This window comes from Acanthaster planci, linkage group LG01 (genome assembly GCF_054643075.1).
Source record: "Acanthaster planci isolate LZ-2023a linkage group LG01, COTS_SCS, whole genome shotgun sequence".
Taxonomy (NCBI): domain Eukaryota; kingdom Metazoa; phylum Echinodermata; class Asteroidea; order Valvatida; family Acanthasteridae; genus Acanthaster; species Acanthaster planci.
The window spans coordinates 35667403-35689007 of record NC_141777.1 but is presented as its reverse complement, the minus strand read 5'-3'; the positions used below and the strand labels follow the sequence as shown (position 1 = coordinate 35689007).

At 44.2% G+C, this 21605-nt stretch overlaps 1 protein-coding gene across 2 annotated transcripts in view; it reads left to right on the top strand.

Moving 5' to 3' along the window:
* Window positions 1-21006, top strand: part of LOC110979665 (spectrin beta chain, non-erythrocytic 1-like) — a 55435-nt gene extending 34429 nt beyond the window's left edge. For both annotated transcript variants that reach the window (XM_087134053.1, XM_087134045.1), the window contains 22 exons: window positions 298-414; window positions 1102-1377; window positions 2332-2499; window positions 2982-3154; window positions 3800-4037; window positions 4905-5168; window positions 5640-5858; window positions 7259-7549; window positions 8239-8447; window positions 9118-9322; window positions 10292-10486; window positions 10929-10997; window positions 11338-11448; window positions 12034-12278; window positions 12857-12995; window positions 13173-13257; window positions 13770-13861; window positions 14253-14357; window positions 15366-15550; window positions 16144-16428; window positions 17076-17249; window positions 17985-21006. In XM_087134053.1, coding sequence (XP_086990179.1) covers window positions 298-414; window positions 1102-1377; window positions 2332-2499; window positions 2982-3154; window positions 3800-4037; window positions 4905-5168; window positions 5640-5858; window positions 7259-7549; window positions 8239-8447; window positions 9118-9322; window positions 10292-10486; window positions 10929-10997; window positions 11338-11448; window positions 12034-12278; window positions 12857-12995; window positions 13173-13257; window positions 13770-13861; window positions 14253-14357; window positions 15366-15550; window positions 16144-16428; window positions 17076-17249; window positions 17985-18189 — 4050 coding nt within the window. In that variant the 3' untranslated portion in view covers window positions 18190-21006. The remainder of the gene's footprint in view (window positions 1-297; window positions 415-1101; window positions 1378-2331; window positions 2500-2981; window positions 3155-3799; window positions 4038-4904; window positions 5169-5639; window positions 5859-7258; window positions 7550-8238; window positions 8448-9117; window positions 9323-10291; window positions 10487-10928; window positions 10998-11337; window positions 11449-12033; window positions 12279-12856; window positions 12996-13172; window positions 13258-13769; window positions 13862-14252; window positions 14358-15365; window positions 15551-16143; window positions 16429-17075; window positions 17250-17984) is intronic.
* Window positions 21007-21605: the final 599 nt, after the last annotated feature.

Genomic DNA, 21605 nt, shown 5'->3' with positions numbered 1-21605 from the left:
CTGAAATTTGAGATTTGGAACCTTTGACTTGAGCATTTGCTACTTTGTTAAGGCCATGGAAACATTTGTTTGTGGTAAAAACATGTAAATTATTGTGTTCTTGTTTGCAACATAATCACAAAGAAACTTTCTGCTGTTTAGTTTTTATCTTCAAATAGCTGAAGCTTATAGTTTTTATGCTATTTATATAGGTATATTTGTGTTTCCCCGCTACAAAAGCACACTTGATCCAATTTTTTGTTTTTACTGTCTACTGATCAAAACATCCATGTGTTGTTTTTTTTCTCCCTGACACAGCTGGAATCCTTGGAGAAGGAATCGGATAAGCTGGCTGAGGAGCACCCAGAGGATGCGGAAGAGATCCGACACCGCTTCCAGCTCATCATCGAGATCTGGAAGGAGCTGAAGGAACTGGTCAGTTTGTAACTGTTTGACCTCTGCTCTTCTGCCTTGTCTTTTTTATGTTCCTGCTGGAAGAGGGGAAAAACTTGGCTGAGTGATAATCGCATCTCGAGAAGTATTTAGCAATTTTAGCAGCTGAATTGCTCAATTCTGAGCAGCTGGTTAGCTTAGGTTCTCTTTTTGAAACATTTCAAGGTAGAGGGATGTTCGACTGCTTGGCCTCCTGATACTGTTGTCGAGTGCCTTTTCAAAGAAAGCAAGTCTAGTCTGAGCCAATTTGGCTCATCAGACCGGTGTTTGTCTCTGGTTTCCTTGGCATGAAAGGACTGAGAATATTCTATTCCCCCTGGATGGGATGCCAGTCCGTCGCTGGTAGCTTCCCCAGCTAATGCTGGTACCCATTTATACTCTTGGGTGGAGAGAGGCAACCAGGTGTGAAGAGGCTTGCCAAGGGCCACAACATACTGCCAGCAGCTGAATTCGAACCTCCAACCCTGTGGTTGGAAGCCACAGACCCTAACCACTTGGCCACATGCCCTCTCTTTTCAAAGGAATTCGTCACACAATGCTCTAGTTTAGCTTTGAGGAAATGAACTACCCTGTCTACTTTGGCCAAATTTAGTCCTTGTCCAAGTCGAGTTTTAAGACTTAGCCCTGTTGTGTACTACACCCAAACCTTCTTTTTGCTGCTGTCCACAGCTGAAGACACGGGAGGCAGCCCTGAGTGAGGCCGGGGACCTGCAGGAGTTCCTGCGGGACCTGGATGACTTCCAGACCTGGCTGTCCAAGACCATGACGGCCGTGGCCTCGGAGGATATCCCCGAGAGCCTGAAAGAGGCAGAGAAGCTGCTCAACAAGCACGCCGCCATCAAGGATGAGATTGACAGCTATGAGGAGAACTACGCCAAGATGAAGGAGCAGGGCGACCGCATCACCGAGGGCCAGACCGACACACAGTACATGTTCCTCAAACAGGTCAGTGGTTGTAGTCCTTTTGCAGTGGCTCTCACTCAGGTCATTTTATAGACTGGGGATACAAAGCAAACTGGAACCAGCAGTGTGGCTTTGCCGTTGAAAAGCCAGGCCATGTTCAGGCAGAGCAATGGCCTGTTGGCCTTTTAATCCCTTGCTTTGGACAGTAGGCTTTCAACTGCCAGACTCTATCCTGGGTGGTTGTTCCCACTGAGTTGATTGAGAGCGCCCGTCCGCTTTCTTGCAATCACCTGCTCACTAAATGGAACCGATTAGTGGTCACAGACTCGTGAGATAGGCGGAACTTGACTCTAGTCAGGTCATCTAGAGGCCTTACTTTGATTGTTAATGCCTTTTGTTAACACTAAAAGGAAGATGACAGACCTGAGGGCCCAGACATTGCCTGGCCCTGCATTGGCAGAGGCACACCTCTAGTTTCAGTTTGCTTTCCGACTTCACAACAATATGGTCACTAGAAATAAGAGTTTGGCAAAAACTATTCACCTACCAGAATAGCCTGAGGCCAGCTGGCCTGACGTGATGAGTTTAACAGACTCCTTTCGATAAGTGCTGAAGACTAAGAACCTTTTCACTGATCGTTAAATTTATCTACTGATTTAATCTTTTATTTTGCTGTCTTCTTATATGTTTCTGTCAACACTTTCTGTGCACTATTTTTCCTGAGCATCACTCTGTCAAAAATGGCACCTGAATTGGTAGTCGAATTTCTTGATTTCTTACAGAAGTGATAAATACCTGACCAAATGTTCTAGTAAAAAATAATATTCAGAAGAGTATTTCCTATCATTTTAAATGTGAGTTTTTCTAATGAAATGTCTAGAACTTTCAAGTGGAGAATTGTCATTGAGGTGATTCTTATAGTTGTAGAAATGGACAGCTTGGAGAGATGTTCTTCTGAAATCTTGGTTGGATTTCTTGTGTCTCTGTTTTGTACAGCGTCTTCAAGCCTTGGATGATGGCTGGATTGAGCTGCACCAGATGTGGGACAACCGACAGCTACTGCTGTCCCAGGCTCTCAACCACCAGATGTTCCTGCGCGATGCCCGGCAGGCCGACCACCTGCTCAACCAGCAAGAGAGCTTCCTCGCCAAGGTGGAGCAGCCCGTAAGTACTGTCAAGTCAACAAGCATTGGAGTTGCTTAACTTCAACTTTGACAAAGTTGCACTCGCTTTTTTAAATTGTTTGTAGCTTCTAAAATGCATCTGGGCCTGATCTTACAGAGTTCCTAAGCACAAAAATTGGCTAGGGAAATAAATATCTGCTTAAAAAATACAGGTTAGCAGCCACAAATCATTCAATGTATAGTGCGAAAGAGCTCAGTGGGTAGAGCACCAGTATGGTGTTTAGAGTGTTGTAGGTTCCAGTCCGGCTCAAGTTAATTTCTTGTTCATCTTTATAATTACAATATATGTCTGTCATGGAGACACCTCCACAACAGCATATTTTCATGTTTGCGCTGACTTTAAGAGCAAATTAGGACTTGCAAAACCCGTAAAAGGTTTTGTTTTATTCCATTTTGTCATACATTTTCCAGTCAGGTCCGAATGTTAACTTTTTGTCTTGTTCCCTGTTACTCCTCATCCAGAATTCCTTGGAGGCATGCGATGATGCCATCAAGCGCTATGAGACCTTCCTCACCCAGATGGACACCAACGACGAGAAGATCAACAGCGTGCTCAGCTTCGGGCAACGCCTGTGCGACGAGAATCACTACGCCGCTGACAAGATCAACAAGAAGGCGGAAAATATTGATGAGAGGTGAGAAGACGTATGCCTTCCTATGTGTTAGCTGGTGCTTCAGTTTTCTTGAGATGGTTCCATGTGTCGTGTGAAATGGATGAAAGTATCCTAGGACAGGTTGTTGCTGTAATGTCATTTAGAGAAGACACTGCGTGTAATAGATTTTCTGTTCAAATTGTGAACTCAAAGGTTCCTCACCAAAAATATTTCTGGGAAAGAGTTGCTAATCGGCTTAATTCCATGTACTTACACCACTATGAATCGCTGAAAAAGTGATAATTTAGGCCGGCACAACATTTAAAAGATTTCAAGAGGGTTTCGGCACAAGTCTATGTAGCATTGAGGTTTTCTGCCAGATTGACCTCACAGGGTTGCTCGTGACTGTAAAAATTTACAATCATTAAAACTAAACAGGCACCTAACACCTTTTAAACCAACAAAAACATTGACACACAAAAGTGCAATTTCAAAAGCTGCATTAAAAAAATTGCACTGTGTAGACACTAACCCTCCGATAATGAAATCTTTGCTCAAGACCCATTCACTTGTATAGAATACTTGAGAATGAGTGTTAATCAAGATTACTGGAGCTTGCTGAAGGTGTGTTGCCCAAGGGACACAGATTAAGTCAGTGGTCCACGTCTTCTTGTCGGCACTCTGCAGGCGCAAGGCCAACCGCGAGGCTGCAGAGGCCACCCTGAACCGCCTCAAGGACAACCGGCTGCTGCAGTCCTTCCTGCAGGAGGCGGACGAGCTGGGCATCTTTCTGGTGGAGAAGACGGTGGTGGCCCAGGAGGAGACCTACGACGAGGCCCGCAGCCTGCACGGCAAGTGGCAGAAGCACCAGGCCTTTGAGGCGGAGCTGTCTGCCAACAAGGACCGGCTGGAGAAACTCAAGGAGGTCGGTACCGAGGCAGGGGGAGCAGCAAGAATTTATGATCATCTTTACTTGGAAATAGGATACTCCTCTGTACTTGACCACACCACTAATCATTGGTTGACCATTGTGGGGGAAATATAGACAGTATTTGATGGTCACTGGCTTCTGCTATGAACTTGGCTCAAGTGATGGCAGTACTTCAAATCCTTCCCGAGGTCTTGACACTGACACTGTTTATAATTGTGACCAACTTAAGAAATGATTTGCACGTCACTAAAGTCTTTTTTGAGTGAAAGGCCTTCACAAGAAGCTTTTGCTGTGGGAACTCTCGGCATTTTTCATATTTTATTGTCCATTTTTCATCAGGATACCAAAGTGATTGATACATCAATACAAAGGGCTCAATTTGCTGCTGTGTGATCAGTGCGATCTGAAAATTGCTGAAGAGCGACTTCAAGACGACTCATGTGGGATTTTGTCCCGCACTTTAGTCACTGACTTCAGAATTAGCCAAACTCAATTACACTTGACACTCTAGTCCAAATGATAGGTTCATCAAAGTTTTTGATGCCACAGTGCGCAGTCACAATATCTAAGAAAGATTGTCAAGGTTTCTGTCACATTGACTTCTTTTTATATTGTTATAATGTGCCATACAATTGAGCTTAAGTCTTTTATCTATTTTTTACCGAAGCTCATTTTTAGAGCCACGCCTGAGGTTGTCATAGCTATCACGGGAGTATACGGCAAATTTTTTTTCACAAGGGCCTGAAGGGCCATTAATTTCTTTTTGTATAGTTCTGAGCACATATCGTTGAGCTGATATTGTGTATTATTACTAGGATTGTCAGAGTCTTAAGAATATGAATCGTGTAATTGTTCTCCCAGCATGGAGACCGGTTAGTCAAGGAGAAGCCCGAGGTGGAGGAGGTGGTGACCAAGCGTCTGGCCGACCTAGACCACTCCTGGAAGGACCTGGATGAGATGACAGACGTCAAAGGCAAGAAGCTTTTCCAGGCCAACAGCCAGCACCTCTTCAACGAGAGCTGTAACGACTTTGACAACTGGTTGACTGACCTGGAGACGCAGCTGACCCATGAGGAGCCCACGCAGGACCTGAAGTCAGTCATGATGGCCATCAAGCAACAGCAGGTAGGCGTGATGGACTGTAGGCAACAAAACCCTAACCCTACAACCCAGGAGAATGTCAGTCCTTGTAACCCAAGGGAATCTCTTTTTCGAAAGTCTGACCTGATAACTGAGGGGTGTGTATTTGAAAAATGATTTCATTTTTTTTCCCCCAGTGGCTCTTAACCTGCTTAATTCATCAATATGCAAGAGCCAGCAATTTCTTTGGGATTCTGTTAATCTTAGCATTGAGCAAATTATCACATGTATTTATTCTTTTCTGGATTATGTTGATTCAGAAGAGAGATGAATGGCTTGGGGCTGACATTTCCAGTTGATATGAAGGCTTCACCTAAGAGAAGCGAAGACTAGACACTGCTGTGCTGCTTTGCACAATGACAGACTTAATTTGTAGGACGAGTGTCTTGCGGATTTGCACACTCTTATTTTTTGCCACAAAGAGGTTTGAAGTAACGAAACCTTTTGTCCCCGCAGATGGTTGAGAACCTGGTGACAGCCAAGAAAGCAGAGGTCAACCAGCTGCAGGCCCAGGTCTGCACGGATGACGTGCTGGAGATGGAGAAGATCACCGTCAAGAAGGTGCAGGTAGAGGAGCGCTTTAATTCCATGAGCGAGCCCCTGACACAACGAAGCAACGTTCTGCATGCCCAGCGCAGAGGGCTGGAGCTCCTCAGGGACATCGATGAAGAAAAGGTAGGCTCTCGGAAGGTCTGATGAGACAGGTGGTCTCTGTGCTGTAGTGACGTGCATATCTCATTCACTTGGATTTACTAGTCACTGTTATAAACAGTAAACTCCGGCTAAAGTCGGCACTCTCGGGACTCAAGAAATTATGACGACTTACGCAAATGCCGACTTGTGCTTTAAGTTGTCATTTTGCTGACTTACACGTACACAAGTACATGTATTGCCAATGTACATTATAATTCCGTGCACTAATTCAATGGCTTTGATTTACCCTGGTTTATTTCTACCTCCATGGTGGATCTCAGCAAATTCGGTCTTGATTATTATCCTCACGGGCTGCAAATTCGATAATTGATCATGTGCCCTTAAGGACGGAGCAAGGACGGCAAGCCACTTGCATATCACATCATGACTCGACAATGCTGGACGTACATATACGTGATACACTGATAAACATACACTCATCCGCACACGCATTGGTTAAGTTGTTTCAATAAGGTGACCCCCAAAATGGACAGAGCGCATGCGTGGAGCACTACAGGGGTTACTGGTATTGATGTACTCATGCTGGCCGATTATCAACCACGGCCTGTGCTGCTAATAAACAGACATCAGTCAGGCAGTGTGGGACTTGTCACTTAACACTTCTTGGCAACCGCGACGAAGGAAACTGATACTGACGCACGATTTTTTTTTAAAATGCCGACTTACACAAAGGAATTTTTGTGGTATTGTGGAAAAGGGGCCAAGAAAAACATGCCCACTTATACGAAATGACGACTTATAAATGCCGACTTACAAAATGAAATTTTCATTGGAAATGCATAATAGACGTTCGGGACTTATGTCATAAGTCCAACTTAGACGATTGACGAGTTGAGCAATGCCGACTTAGTTGGAGTTTACTGTAGTTATAGCCCACTCATTGTGTACTATAACTTCACTTTCCTTTATTCTTCTCAGTCCCTCAACACGAAGTCATAGTCCTCCAGGTCTATTTTGCCTTTGTAACTACTCCAACATCTATTTCTTCATTTACATTATTTACAGCACTTGGTTCACCTTCCAATGATAACCGGAAGATTAGCACAGGTTACTTCCTGCGTTTCTTCATCTAAAATACCCAACTTGTCCATGTCAAGCAGTCGTTATTTCAGATCTTTTGTTTTTACTTTGAATGTCTTCGTGATTCTGTCCCAACAACTGATGACATATTGCATGCCTCCTCAAATTAGTGGGATCTGTTCAAACATACTAGTGGACATAACCTTGAGGATGCAGGACACTTGAAAAATGACTGACAGTAGCGTCAGCCTCACATTAAACTTTTTATTCAACTGAAGGGTCGATGTTAAACACACAGACCGTATTAGTACAAGGAAATTGTTATTGCTCGCTCTTTGCAGATGTGGATCCAGCTGAAGATGCCCCAGGCCACCTCCAACGACATCGGCAACAGCCTGCAGGCCGTCCAGACCCTGCAGAAGAAGAACAACTCCCTCAAGACGGAGATCGACGGCCACGAGTTGCGCATCACAGAGCTGTGCACCCGGGCCAACACCATGGTGGAGGAGGGCCACCCGCAGAGTGAGAAGATCCAGACGGGCATCCAGGAGCTGCAGGACATGTGGCAGCAGCTGCTGGATGCCATGAAGGACCGCAAGGCCAAGCTGATCGACTCGGAGAAAGCTCAAGAGGTGAGTTCTAGTCCCCTTCCCTCTCCTCCCCGTTTCCACCGCTCTCCCGGCCTACGTTTCATTTTCTTTAGAACTGGCGAATCAACCATTGTTTGCATCCTGACCAGTCTCATGGGAGGTTAACCTCTGGCTCCTCTAAATCCATCGGCATCCAAGAGTGAGACTCTTGCAGAACTTGAATTATGTTTGACTCTTTGTTCCCTTCACTTTCTTAGTCCGTGAAATAGGTCCAAGTGTTCCTTATTGTCCCGTAGGCAAGCATATTGACTGTGAAAGCAGTAAAGGTCTTTGGATCACTTTGGAAGGGTTTTTGACTTGTCTACACTGGGTTCACTGGTTGACTGGGTATAAGGGTCATTCTATAAATTTGGGGTCCAAAAGTGTGACCAACTTGGTGTCCCTGTTACACCCGACCTGTGGAAGGTGACTTGAAAATATCATTAAAATTGACTTTACGCTGAATTTATCTGTTTAGCAGGTATTTTGCATTACTGAGTCACTCGTAGAAATTAAAGATTCCAAACTTGCAGAGTTTTTTGTCAGATGTGACGGGGACATGACAAAAATTGGACCCCAAATTTATAGAATGACCCATTACTGTAAACTTTGCTTGAAGTGCTGGATACATTACCTTAAGTGCGTACACTGCTGTCTTCGGCTGACATCATTATGTCAACTTCCTCTCCTAGTACTACTTCAACGCAGCTGAGGCAGAAGCCTGGATGAGTGAGCAGGAGCTGTACATGATGGCAGAGGAGCGGGCCAAAGATGACGCCAAAGCCCACAGCATGCTCAAGAAGCACCAGATCCTGGAGTCGGCTGTGGAGGACTACGCAGAGACTATCAACGAGCTGTCGCACGAGGCCAAGCAGCTGGTGGATGAGAACCACCCACAGAGGTCAGTCGGAAGATGAGGGATGGTTGTGAAATTTTCCGGCTACGACTTTGACTCATGACCTTGGCATACTGCTTCGAGTATCAGGCATAGACATGACCTGCGTAAAACAAAGAAAGCATGTAAAGATCTGCCCAGCCAACACCTTTTTGTGTTCTGTCTCTAGGCTTGAGCCATCCTAGGGCTGAGCTAGCTTTTTTGACATTGCTTTGACCCTAGCTCCTCTAGTAATAGGAGCATACCTCTGAAATGGTGGTGGTATGACTTCCAATCAGCACTTTGCCAGTGTATATTTGTATTCCTTTTCACACGTTGCATGGCAAAAATTATAAGCTGTCGTGGCAGGCAGGGTAAATGCATCAATTTAACCTTAAACCCCCTAGGATGTATGTAAAATCATATTGAAATTGGAGGATTTGGGACTGTGAGGGTTTTAATTTACAGCACAAGCACATGGAGAAAGCATTGCTCATAGTTTTTATACCTAAATGTGACATGCAAGTAGAATGGCAGTGAAATGCTTTCCTCCAGCTTACTTTGGACATACCTCTGAGACATATCAAAGTGTCTCCTCAAGGAAACATGGGCTGGGACTCTCAGGATTTGTAGCTGTTGTGCCACAGTGTGGAAAGTATCACAGCCAGAAACTGACCGAGTTTCGGTCTGGTTGCAGTGACCAGATAGCCATCCGTCAGTCCCAGATTGACAAGCTGTACGCCGGCCTGAAGGACCTGGCCGAGGAGAGACGAGGCCGCCTGGACGAGACCACCAAACTCTTCCAGCTGAACCGAGAGGTGGACGACCTGGAGCAGTGGATCGCGGAGAGAGAAGTGGTGGCCGGCTCACACGAGCTCGGACAGGACTTCGAGCACGTCACGGTGAGCACGTGGTTGGGAACTTCTGCTTTTGGGCCTGTCTGGCATGTATCTGTCACTATACTTCTCTTCAACTGCAGTTCACTAGGATGCGTGAACAATTTAGATTGAATCACAGGGCTGAAGAACTTGTCAGGTTAAAAGATTATTGCTTTCAGTGAATTTTGTCCTCAGTAAATAGAGTACGGAATTGTATGGCTGTTTTGCGACACCTGTGTGATTTCCCTATCATACTGGAATTCAAGCCATACTTGATAAACCCGGTATCACTCCAGTGGATTTTATTTTCTCAACAGGAGACTATTAAACTTTTTTTTCAGCTAAAAATGTTACAGATTATTGTAAAGAATTATTGTTTATCGTAATAAATAACTTGTCAAGTTATGTGTGGTAATTCTGCATACCAATACATGGTATGACAAGTCTCATACCGTGACAAGTCTCATATCATGACAAGTCTCATACCATGACAAGTCTCATATCATGACAAGTCTCATACCATGACAAGTCTCATACCATGACAAGTCTCATACCATGACAAGTCTCATACCATGACAAGTCTCATATCATGACAAGTCTCATACCATGACAAGTCTCATATCATGACAAGTCTCATACCATGACAAGTCTCATACCATGACAAGTCTCATACCATGACAAGTCTCATACCATGACAAGTCTCATATCATGACAAGTCTTTTACCATAACAAGTCTCATACCGTGACAAGTCTCATATCATGACAAGTCTTTTACCATAACAAGTCTCATACCATGACAAGTCTCATACCATGACAAGTCTCATACCATGACAAGTCTCATATCATGACAAGTCTTTTACCATAACAAGTCTCATACCGTGACAAGTCTCATATCATGACAAGTCTTTTACCATAACAAGTCTCATACCATGATAAGTCTCATACCATGACAAGCCTCGTACCATGACAAGTCTCACACTTTCTTGTACACAGATGCTCCAGGAGAGGTTCGAGGAGTTCTCCAGAGAAACTCGCAACATCGGCACGCAGCGGGTGGCCAACGTCAACAAGATCGCCGACAACCTGATCGACGCTGGCCACACTGACTCGGCCATCATTGCCGAATGGAAGGACCAACTCAACGAGTCCTGGGCTGACCTCCTGGAACTCATGGAGACCAGAACAATGGTGAGCTGCTGCCCTTGCGAGAGTAATCTTTAGACAGAGAGTAGGCCCTATTGCACGGTGGATTGAGTTAAAACTTATCCCCAAGAAAATAGAAAGAAATCAGGGTTTCTGTCAGTTGTGTTGTCACAGCATAAAGGTTTTATTCCTTGCTTGGCAGTGTTATGATTTCTTTCCCCTACTTACTGCTTGATCATAACATTTATATCATGTCTTCTAAAAACTGAAGCCTCCTTTGTTTTCTTTCAAGAGAACATTTTCCCCTGGATTTAATATGGTTGATGGACATGGTAGCTGGCGTTTTCCTGTAGTGTCATATGCCAATTATTTCTGCTTGTGGAAGGCTGTTTAAACTCTAAGCTTAAAACCTTGAACTGGAATGTGTTGCATTGCACTCCTTGTTTTGCTTTTCTATTCATAACTATTTATTTTTGTTGGCTTTCAGATGTTGGCTGCATCATATGAGCTTCACAAGTTTTACTACGATGCCAAGGAAGTACTGGGCAGACTCCAGGTATGTCCGCTCAGGATGTGACCAAACCGGTATATTAATTATCCTTGAACTACTTATCGGTGTTGTTTGGCCAGTTATGTTAAAGAATTGTCCGTTGATTCATGAAGGGTACTGTGTCCACTTGGATACAGATTAACACTTGTCAGACGTGACATTGTCAGACAATGAGGGCCCCAAGTGGTCAGCTCCTGCTGGATGGGTTACCCTCAATGAAGATGGTTTAAATAAAAATTAAAACAAATAAATAAGAAGCAGATTGATTTTATTGAGCTCTGTCTAAATCAAGGCATCCATCTGTGTCATGCTGTGACACTCGTGTCTGTTGTTTAATGTCGTGCAGGAGAAGCACCAGGAAATGTCGACTGATCTGGGCAAGGACGCTCAGTCTGTGACAGTCTTACAGCGGAAGCACATCACCTTCCAGAGTGACCTCAGCTCCCTCCAGACACAGGTTAGTCACACTGGGGAAATTAAAAAGTTGACTGACTTGTAATTCTTGGTGAATGCATAGATAGTTTAGTCTTAAGTGGAAAAACTTCTGTCTTGGAATCCTCTTTCAACAGAAATGTCTCCATATTGTAAACTAAGTTAATGAGATTTTCTCGGTCAGAACCTTTCTGGGTGTGTTTTTTCTCTCGGTTAGGGACCTCTAAAGTCAGCTTTGTGGCTGAAGCTCACCAGAATCACAATTCAAAACACTGAAAAGGGATTGGACTGGAAGAGACCATTTACGGCCAATCACAATCCCATGGATACTGTAACCACTAAGGCCAAGTTTGATTAACGATCATTTGGCAATCGGGCTCCTTGGACCAGTACCCTATAAATAACATATACCCCATATAGGTAGAATGAATTAGTGGTTGACAAGTGGCCGCCGGTTGAAAACTGACTCCAAAACTAGCACTGTGTTTGCAATTTCAATTTCCCCGAAGGTAGCATCTGCATACCTTGTGATATCTTCCGTGCTTCAGAAGGAAAATACATTTTTTTTAAAACATGCGAGAGATGATATCTGGTTGCATTTTTCCCGCAGGTGGAGGGCGTCCAGGATGAGGCTCAGCGATTGAGGGCAGCCTACGCCGGAGACAAGGAGCGGGAGATCAACAACAGGGAGCAGGAGGTGGTGGACGCCTGGAACAACCTGCGCCGGGACATCGAGGGCCGCGCCGTCAAGCTAGACCACACCAGCGACCTGTACCGCTTCCTGAACATGGTGCGGGCCCTCATGCTGTGGATGGAGGACGTAATCCAGCAGATCACCTCCCAAGAGAAGGCCAGGTACGTGAATATTTAAGCAGAGGAGTTTCTTGTCTTAGGAGGACTGCAGTGAGATTTTTTTTTTTGCAAGGGATCGAATTGACATCGTTTATCCAGAATCTGATCCCTTCTTGAAAAAAACAGAAGCCCGTGTGCACTGTTTGGCCCTGTTATTTCTGAGCCTCCACCGTTTTGGTCTCTGCAAAGGGGCATTTTCACTGACCATGGAGAAAGAATAGGAGGTCATGGAAGGCCATGGAAATTTGATGTGTCATGAATACAGTCCACGTGTAGTTCCCTAAGCATACTGTGAAACTGTAGGTGGCACTGTTGTGGCCTACCCTCCAGAGGGTCTAGTTATGGAAGCCAATGACACAGGAGAATCCAGGTCACCAAAACCTTTGCTTTCCACAGAATTAGCCATAATAATTCAGCGTTTCATGCTGAAGAAGAAACCATAAACAATCAAACCTCTGCAAAGTATGTGGATTATTTCAAAGATAAACAAATACGATGCTTACAAGAATTAAATTGTCATGTCTTTCATCTGCAAGATAGTATATCACGCTACTGGGGTGTTCCTTTCATTTGTTATCCAGGGATGTTTCAGGGGTGGAGCTACTGATGAATCAGCACCAAAACGTGAAGGCCGAGATAGATACCAGGGATGACAGCTTCACCGAGTGCTTCAATCTGGGCAAGGAGATGCTGGAGAAGAACCACTACGCAAGCAAAGAGGTGCGACTTTTCAGATGCTGAGGCCCGCATCAGGCGTCAAGCCCACGACTTTTCACGTGGCGCACAGCGCTACGCTCGGCAGATGTTTAACCTTAGGACTCCAGGTTGTTATGCCGATTACGGGTGGGTTGCTGCAACTTCAACCATTGATGCTCTTTCGTTTCTTTTCTGTCACAGATCCACAGCAAGCTGGTGGGTGTCGGCACCAGACGCCAGGAGATGATCAACGAATGGGAACACCGCTGGGAATTCCTTCAACTCAGTAAGTTGTGGAAGCAGCTCTTTGTTGCTTTGTTGCATTGCTCAGAATGTTGACTCTACTTCAGTTTGTAATTTATTGTTTAGTCAGTCTGTTGACGATGGACAGAGCATATTGTCTAAAACGTTGAGTACCCTCTGGTTCTTTTTGGAACCACACATAACTTCAGAAAAGAGATATCCTTGCATGGTGCTACCACAGACCTTTTCTGTAACCTGGGACCTTCACACCATGAAAAGCTTCAAAGCTCATTTAGATATTTGGAAGCACTGGACTGAATGGAGACACAAGAAAGTTCTAGAAAAATGTTTGTCCTGAGAAAGGCTGGATCTTGTTTATGAAATTGTTTCTTTGGGGAAGAAGAAAGAGTTATTTCATGGGATTTTTAACCCACCCCAGGATGCGTGAAAAACTATATTGAAATCAGGGGATGGCAAACTTTTAGCATTAACAGGAGAAGTGGATAGTTTGTGATTGTTGTGTGACATCAACACACTCGCGTTTTTGCATTTCAGTTCTGGAGGTGTACCAGTTTGCTCGGGATGCCCATGTGGCGGAAGCTTGGCTGTTTAGCCAGGAGGCTTATCTGAAGAACACAGACTATGGGGTAAGCCCTGGTATTTATCCATAGTTGCTTGTATATTTTGAAACCCCCCCACTGGTCAGATTTCTGTAACTGAAAAGTACTGCCCTTTCAACAAATCAAATTGCTTCCAGAGTTGCTATTAAAGCAGTTTGTTTTTGCAAGGATAGCCTTTCTGTTTTATGTTGGGCAGGGCAATTGACATCGAGCAAGTTTTAGAGAAATTGTTGGTACAACTTAAGATGTGCATTTCATTGATGTCGTAAAAGTGGGATCAAAGTCAGATATTAACCATCCTTACGAAGACTTCTCACCAGGTAAATTGAACCGTACAGAAACTGTAGGGAGTTTCTAGTTTTCTCTGTAGTGAGTTTTCCTAATGGACTGTTCATTATACGTTTGCCTCCCATGGCAGAATTCTTTGGACGAGGTGGAGAAGTTGATCAAGAAGCACGAGGCCTTCGAGAAAGCTCTCCAGGCCCAAGAAGACCGATTTGTTGCCTTGGAGAAACTCACCACGGTAAGGATGGAGAAACCGAGATTCTAGTTTGCCAGATGAGTTCATGTACTTTAAACCCTAAACTGCATCATAATCTATATGAGGGCGGGCTGTCACTGTTTTGACACTGGGCGATAGCTTTCAGATTCATGTTTCAGGTCAATTTCTGTGCAAAATTTAAGTCTAGTTCCTACTTCAAGCGAATGTTAGGGCAAAACGAATTCGACGTCACAAAACATTCACAGTGAAATGCGCTCAGGTTTAAAGTGTCAGACCTATGCAAATACACTGCAGGAATTATCTTGATGTAACATCATAGTTTAATGTTCACGTTCACTTTTTTCGCGAAGTGTGAACCGGCCTGTATTAACCATCATTAGTAGGAACTCTTGCATGCCAGTTAAAGTCAACGTATTGGATTTGGGGGTGCTATCCTGTGACTAGAACGTGTACTGTCTTTTCTTGCAGCAGTAATGGTTACTAGAGTTTGTTAACGCCCTCCATCAAAGCTTGATTTGGGGACCCTTCCTATGTGTCAGTTATCATGTGAAGTGTCATAATCGTATTAATCCCTTCACATCGGGAGACGGCTACAGCCGTGGCTCTGTGCGAGAATTAATGCATACCACACATACATTCTATTCATCATGCAGCTGTAGCTTCAATGTGGGCCTGCTGCTGGACAGGGCTTTGCATACCGCAGCCGAGCAGTCGCGGTCAAAAGAATCCCGGCGTTAAGGGGTTAAGGGTGTCAGGTTGGTGGAATGGTTCTATCTTGGCCTTTCACCTCGGCGACCCAGGTTTTATTTCTGGATCAATCCAGATTGGAGCATTCCCTTCCTGGTTCCGTCCGTTTCACCTGGAATATTCTTGTGGGCACTTAAAAAACTTTAAGCTGCTTTTCAGAGTTTCCTCTTGACAGTATTGTCAGGCTTACGAGCTACATTGTCTGGGGCACTGTTGAGGAATCCTTGGTTTCATGAACAGAAATGCGTAAGAATAATATTATGTTTCGTTCCCTTTGATTAGTTTGAGTTGCGTGAGCTGCGTCGCCGGCAAGATGAAGAGAGACGGGCGGCCGGCCAGGAGTCCCCTCCAATGAAGGAGTCGCCCTCCCTCAAGCACAAGGTGGTGGACGACTTCATGAAGGAGCAGCTGGAGGCCGAGAGGCGGGAGGAGGAGGAGCGCAGGGAGAGGGAACAGAAGGAGCTGCGGTAAGTGCCGAGGACGTTGCCGATCCTCCGCTGCTTGGCCGGTTGAGACAAGGCTGGCGTCAGATCCATCACAAGTCCAGTCATAAGACATGCCACACGTAACACGCATGCTCACTATCCAAGGAGAACTTGAGCAATTGGTCCAGAGGTGAAAGTGAGTTTTGTAAACAGTGCAGCATCAGAAGTGATGACCGCATTGCATGTGGCGTATTCCTCTGCATTTATGACGTCGGGTGTCCAGTCTGTGAAACCTTATAATAGAACTATCCCTAACAGTCCCAAATCCTCTGATTTCAATATGATTTTACATCCCACCGGGGGGGGGGTTAGGGTTAAATTGCTGCCAGTTGAGGAGAATGACAATATGACTTGCTAGTCGTTAACTTATTTACCAGTGTGATAGATCTGTTTGAAGCGCTCTGCTTGCTTTGGAGTGCTTTTTATGGAGCTGAGTTCAAGATGACGCATTTGGAATTTGTGAACTGTGAAATGTTCAGAAATGTAGTCATTCCACTCACTATCAAGAGAAAAGATTACCCAAAATAAGGAAAAGAATGTGTGAACAGTTTGTGTGTCCTTCATTCCACCGTCAGACAAGCGGCCGAGGAGTTTGTGGAAAAAGCCCAAGAACTGGCCCAGGAGGAATCAGCTCCACCACCCCCTGCTGCGGCCGCTGCCCCCGCCCCTGCCCCCGCTGTCACCTTTGAGGCCCCAGCGGAAGAGGCCGCAGAGCGCGCCGAGCCAGCCGTCAACGGTGAGGGAGACGCGGGCCCGTCGGCTGCCGCCATCGGCCTGTCTGAAGAAGGAGCCTACGAGGCCGAGGGCTTCTTGTTGAGGAAGCGGCAGTGGGATGCCCTGGACAAGAAGGCGTCCAACAGGTGGGTGACTGAGACGGAGAGGCATGCTGCCTTGAAGCTTCAGGTGTTTGGGGAGAGGTGGCTGTTTAGTGTTGGCAAAGTTTTGTGCTGAGGTGGTGCAGTTAAAGTTGAGAGTTAAGGGTCGTAGCAGGGTCTGGTTTTGTAGTCCAACCTGTGGAAAGGGCAGACATTTGGAGATACCAGAACTTCGTTGTTTTGGTGCTTGTGGAGTTTTATAATGAAGACAGTTTTTTTTTAGCGTAGAAGTGTGTAGGAGTAGTGTAAGAAGCATTTAGGTGTATGGAGTGTAACCCGCGGAGGGTCATTTCAAATAGAGGAAGGGCAAGTTCAGAGTCAGTGCGAATATTTATGACGTCAAAAAATTTGTTGAAATATTTGAAAGTTGAATACATTTTAACTCGAGCGAGTTTGGCAGTAAATGTTTTATGACGTCAAATGGGCTTTGCTCTCAGTGAAGTATAAAATGGCTCTTACGGCGACACTTGTTTGAAATATGATGTGGAGAATGCAACCAGAAGTATTGTCAAAGGGGCTTTGGTTTTAGCCTGTTATCCAGGGTGGATGGAGTTTGCTTAAGGGGTGCCAAATGTGCTTTCAAACTGGGCCTAGGGATCACTGAAGTCATCAATTCCTGTCCCTCTCTTCAGATCCTGGAATCATGTCTATGCAGTCCAACACGGTATCTCGCTAGCCTTCTACAAGGACAAGAAGTCCAAACTGCAGGAGATCACCTTCCAGAAGGAAGCACCCATCGACCTCACCAACGCCGAGGTGGAGGTCGCCCACGACTACACAAAGAAGAAGCACGTCTTCAGACTCAAGTGAGTACACGTGGCACCCCCTGTTGGAATTGGTGAGGGGGGAAACCGGGTCATTGACCAAGTTCATTGACAGCTCATACTGCTTGAAATGAGGCTAGCGTGTCCACCACGTAAGCAGTCTAGTTTGATTACCTGGACACCCCTCACAGATGTCATAATGCAGGATTCTGTGGTTGTGGTCTGTCACTTTGAGCTGGACTAGCAAATAAATCAGTGCTATCCCCATAAGCACAAAAGACCTCTTAAGCTCAGGCCCAAATTCCTGTGCTAAACCATAAAATACCCTTACTTCATGGGCAGAATTCTGTAGTTTTCATATGAAGGCCCATCATGCGATGCCAAATGACCGACATTGCCCAAAGAGTGCAGCCAGAGATCTTAAGTATTGAGTTTTGCAGATGGAGAAAAAAAATCAGAGAACTCAAGAAAACCACACATGGCACAGGAGAGAACTAATGAACATGTGTAATGACATACGGCCCAGACTGGAAGTGGACCCAGGACCGCAGTGGCGAGAGTCGAGTGCTTCACAGACACACTCACTCCTAAGGCCCACCTAAATTGTAGCCTAGTGAAGTTTTGATCCTCGGACCTCAGAGTTATGTGGTGTAGCATGCTTCCTCTGCACCACTCTGTTTCTCACTGCAACAAAATGAAACGGGCGTTTCTTGAAAAGGAATCCCGGAGATCGTTCCTTCGACTAACCCACGGTCGTGTGGCTTACTCTGTTCGCAGGCTGCCAGGTGGTATTGAGTACCTGTTCCAGGCCAAGGACGACGACGAAGTCAACTACTGGATCAGTTGCATCCAGACGGCAGCTGGCGTGACGGAGAAAGGCGAGAAGAAGGCCTCCACGATGCCCCTGGACTCGGGGGCCAGCAGCAAGAAGGAGAAACCGAAGGGCAAGGGAGGGTTCTTCACTCTGGGCAAGAAGAAATGAGGCAGCGGCCATGTTGAGGAGAGTGGTTAATGAGAAGAAGGGAGACACACATTTCTTGAAATATTCCTGTCAAAGAGGGTGGTTTTTTTTTGTTTTTCTGGTATGTCTTGATCGTGGAAACAAGAAAAGCGTAAATGTTTAAAACCAGTTCAAAGTACTGCAAGTTGCTGTTTTAAAGTAATGCATTCAACCATCTAGGATGGAGTTTGGTTATTTCACTTTGTAAGAGTTAACAAGTTTTTGTTCTGTTGAGTTTTGCTTTAGTTTTGCACCTGTCTTCTTTGTCTGGACCTTTTTTCGTGTGAGTTGAGACAATTGGAAATCAAGCGAAAGTACTGTTGTAATCCTGTGCTGGACAACTTAATGTTCTTTATCCATGGAAGTGTACTTGAATTTAAGAAAAAAAAAATTGTTGTAGCCAAAGAAGAAGTATCGAGTGTTCGAGACGTATTCCTCACAAGTTTTAGCTTAGGCCATGGATTGACGTATCCCCATGTGTAATTTATTCAGAAATTGTAGATTGCATGAGAGACAGTGTACAAGTGTGCAGTCTTGTAGCATTTGATGACAATCGCCCCCAACATTGGTCCCTAAATTTTTTTTTTTTAAATTTCATTTGTTAACTTATGGATATTCACATTAGCGACATCGTGTATTCAGGCTAGCTGTTAAATATCAATCGTAATTACACCAGTTATAGTAACCGTAGTATAAAGGAGTGTACTACTGTAAGTAATCATGAACAAGTTGTTGTATTGTGCGTTGTTTGTATTCTCGACAGTACTTGTACACTTAAGTGTAGTTGGTGTTCTAGCCTTTCCTGCATGGAGCTTCAATAAGATAACCAGCCAATGTCATGTACGTTGTGATGAATGGAAAAAAAAACAAAACAAACTCGCATTACATGAGGTCTGTTACAATGCCTGGGCTTGAAACCTTCATGAAATCTAAAAACAGAAAAATGCTTTGCAGAGAGCGGGAGGTGAGCGTGTGAAATTGAGATCTGTAAGAATTTGTCGGGAAAATAGAAGCATCTTAAACTGAAGAAAAAAAAAACCTGGGAAGAGATAGCAATTGTAAAATTTGTAGATGCTCTTCTATATATCTGTAAGTATATGAGTTGATGTTGCGCCAAGTGGTAGCCCAAACTGCAGAAATGTCCAAGAACATCCTGTCCTTACCCTGCTACGTGTTTTATGCCGTGTACATTGCAGTCACATCCTTTCTTAGCGTGATGGTTAAAACCTGTGGTAAGAATACAGTGTAATTCAAGGCTAGAGTGTAATGTAGCAGGTGTGTCGTTGCATCGTTGAAGATGAGCGTTGCCATAGTCACTTGATAATTTAGTGTCATGGTGTGTGTTGTAGACCTCCAACAGGTAAAACCCTTTCGGGGAGTGTATTCAGGACATGTGAAACCAGCACTCACTTTACATACTCTTGGCATGACTCATACCGTGTAGCAAGTAACTGGTTTTCCCCTCTTTTGCCGTTGCTCTGCATTTTAGGCTACCACTGCAATGCTGGTGTTTTTATTTGGTGATTGCGCATTTGCACTTGTAAATGTCAGTTTGGTACCTTTGATTATGTGCGTAGTTGACCAGTGTAATTTAGAAGCTATTACCTGTTCGTCAGTAAATGCACTTTACTCTGAGAATTAAGAAAGCAAAGTTTCTAAATATTCAAAATTTGAAAATGAAGTTTAGTACATACTGATAGTGAATTGTGCTGGTATTCAGTAGGTCACATTAAAGTGAACATTAGTACATCTAGTTCGAAAGAAGCACTTTTTTTTTTCCTTTGACTTTAAATCCTTGAGTAACCGAGTCGGATGCCGTTGTTTTGCTAGAACAATGTGGCGGTCTCCATTCTCTATTCATCAATTTTTATTTGCATGTGAATATTTAGCAGTAAGTGAGAATATTAAGCTTGTCCTTGGCTCCAATTTTGATTGTTTTTCTCTCATCAACCGTTGGCGGTAGTTACTTCAGCTTCTGTGCTTAAAATTAATATGGCGACAGTTTCAGTTGGTTTATGCTCGTCATGCCCAATCTTCGGTTAAGCTGCCCCCGTTTTTTTTGAAGATGCTGAATTTTTCTTTCACTTTTTTGGAGTCCGCAAAACTGAAGATGGACTGGATTTTTGGTTCGCAGAGTCGGTGATCCCAAGCCTGAGCTGATGTTCCAATGTCCGAAGCGTCTTGCCTGTAGCTAGTCCAGATATTCTTAAGTCGGTTGGGAAGCATTCAGTTTGTTTTTTGTTGCCACTGCATATAACCAGCTTCATTGAAACAGCAGACTGAGTTCATTTTTAGCCTGGCCATCCTCGGTTGGTTTTATTTAGAAAGCATTTGGCAAACACTTGTTGACTTTTAGTTTTTAAACATTTCAAATGTACATTGCAAAAAAGGGGGCGTTTCTAGTGGTATCTTTTTAGGGTAGGAGTTGGAATAATGAAGCCGATTTCAAAGCCTGATCATTCACGTATTGGTTCTGGGTATTATTTAATTACTGCCTTAAACTGGTTAGTAGCAGTTGCTTAAAGAACACGACAATGTAAATGCAACCATTGAAGTATAAAGACTCAACATTTACAACTTAGTTGAAGAATGATAAGAGCGACACCGTATCAAAAATATCCTTGCAACTTTTGCGTTGTATATTTGATGGATGCATTCATGTTCATTGTAATGTTGGGGCATAGTTTTGCTGATTTCTTGCAATATGGCCAGCTGTTTGCAATTTCTTTCTCACTCCAGTTTTGTAACGTGTTTCATCAATTGATGCCATTACAAATTAAAGGGAAAAAAGCTCAAATATTTCTTGCATTAGTTTTTGTCTTTTCTCCTGTTGTTTTAGGCCTCAGTTTAATCCAAGGATTTTTCTTCAGTGCATCTGAACTATTTTCCCTTGTTTAGAAAAATTTCGACAGGATTTGTATACACACGTTACTATGTAGTCCATGGTACAATGCGGTAATTACATTTAGGTTGAAGATCTGCAGTGTAACTAGATCGTGCTGGTACGGTAAACATGACGGTTTCCCTCCCCCCCGACACACACACACACACGGTACTTGTACAAATCTGTCCAATGATTAAAAGCCGTTTCATGTTTTTCCGTTTTAAAAACCTTAAAAAATGATATGCACGACTTTCATTTGTCTGTTTTCAATCACTTGCAAAAGTATTAACCATGGCTGAGCAAAAATAATTGATAAAAAATCAACTTTGAACAACTCGTTATGAAGTGTGATACATCGCTAGGCAATGTTTGGTGATCCATGGAGGGATGGGTGACCCTTCCCGATATCAGGGAACGCTTCGCTGAAAAGAAAAGTGATAGCAGTGATACCAGATGTAGTCTTTTTTATGAAAATGTGAATTGTGTTTAAGACTGCTGAATGCATGGTGAAATA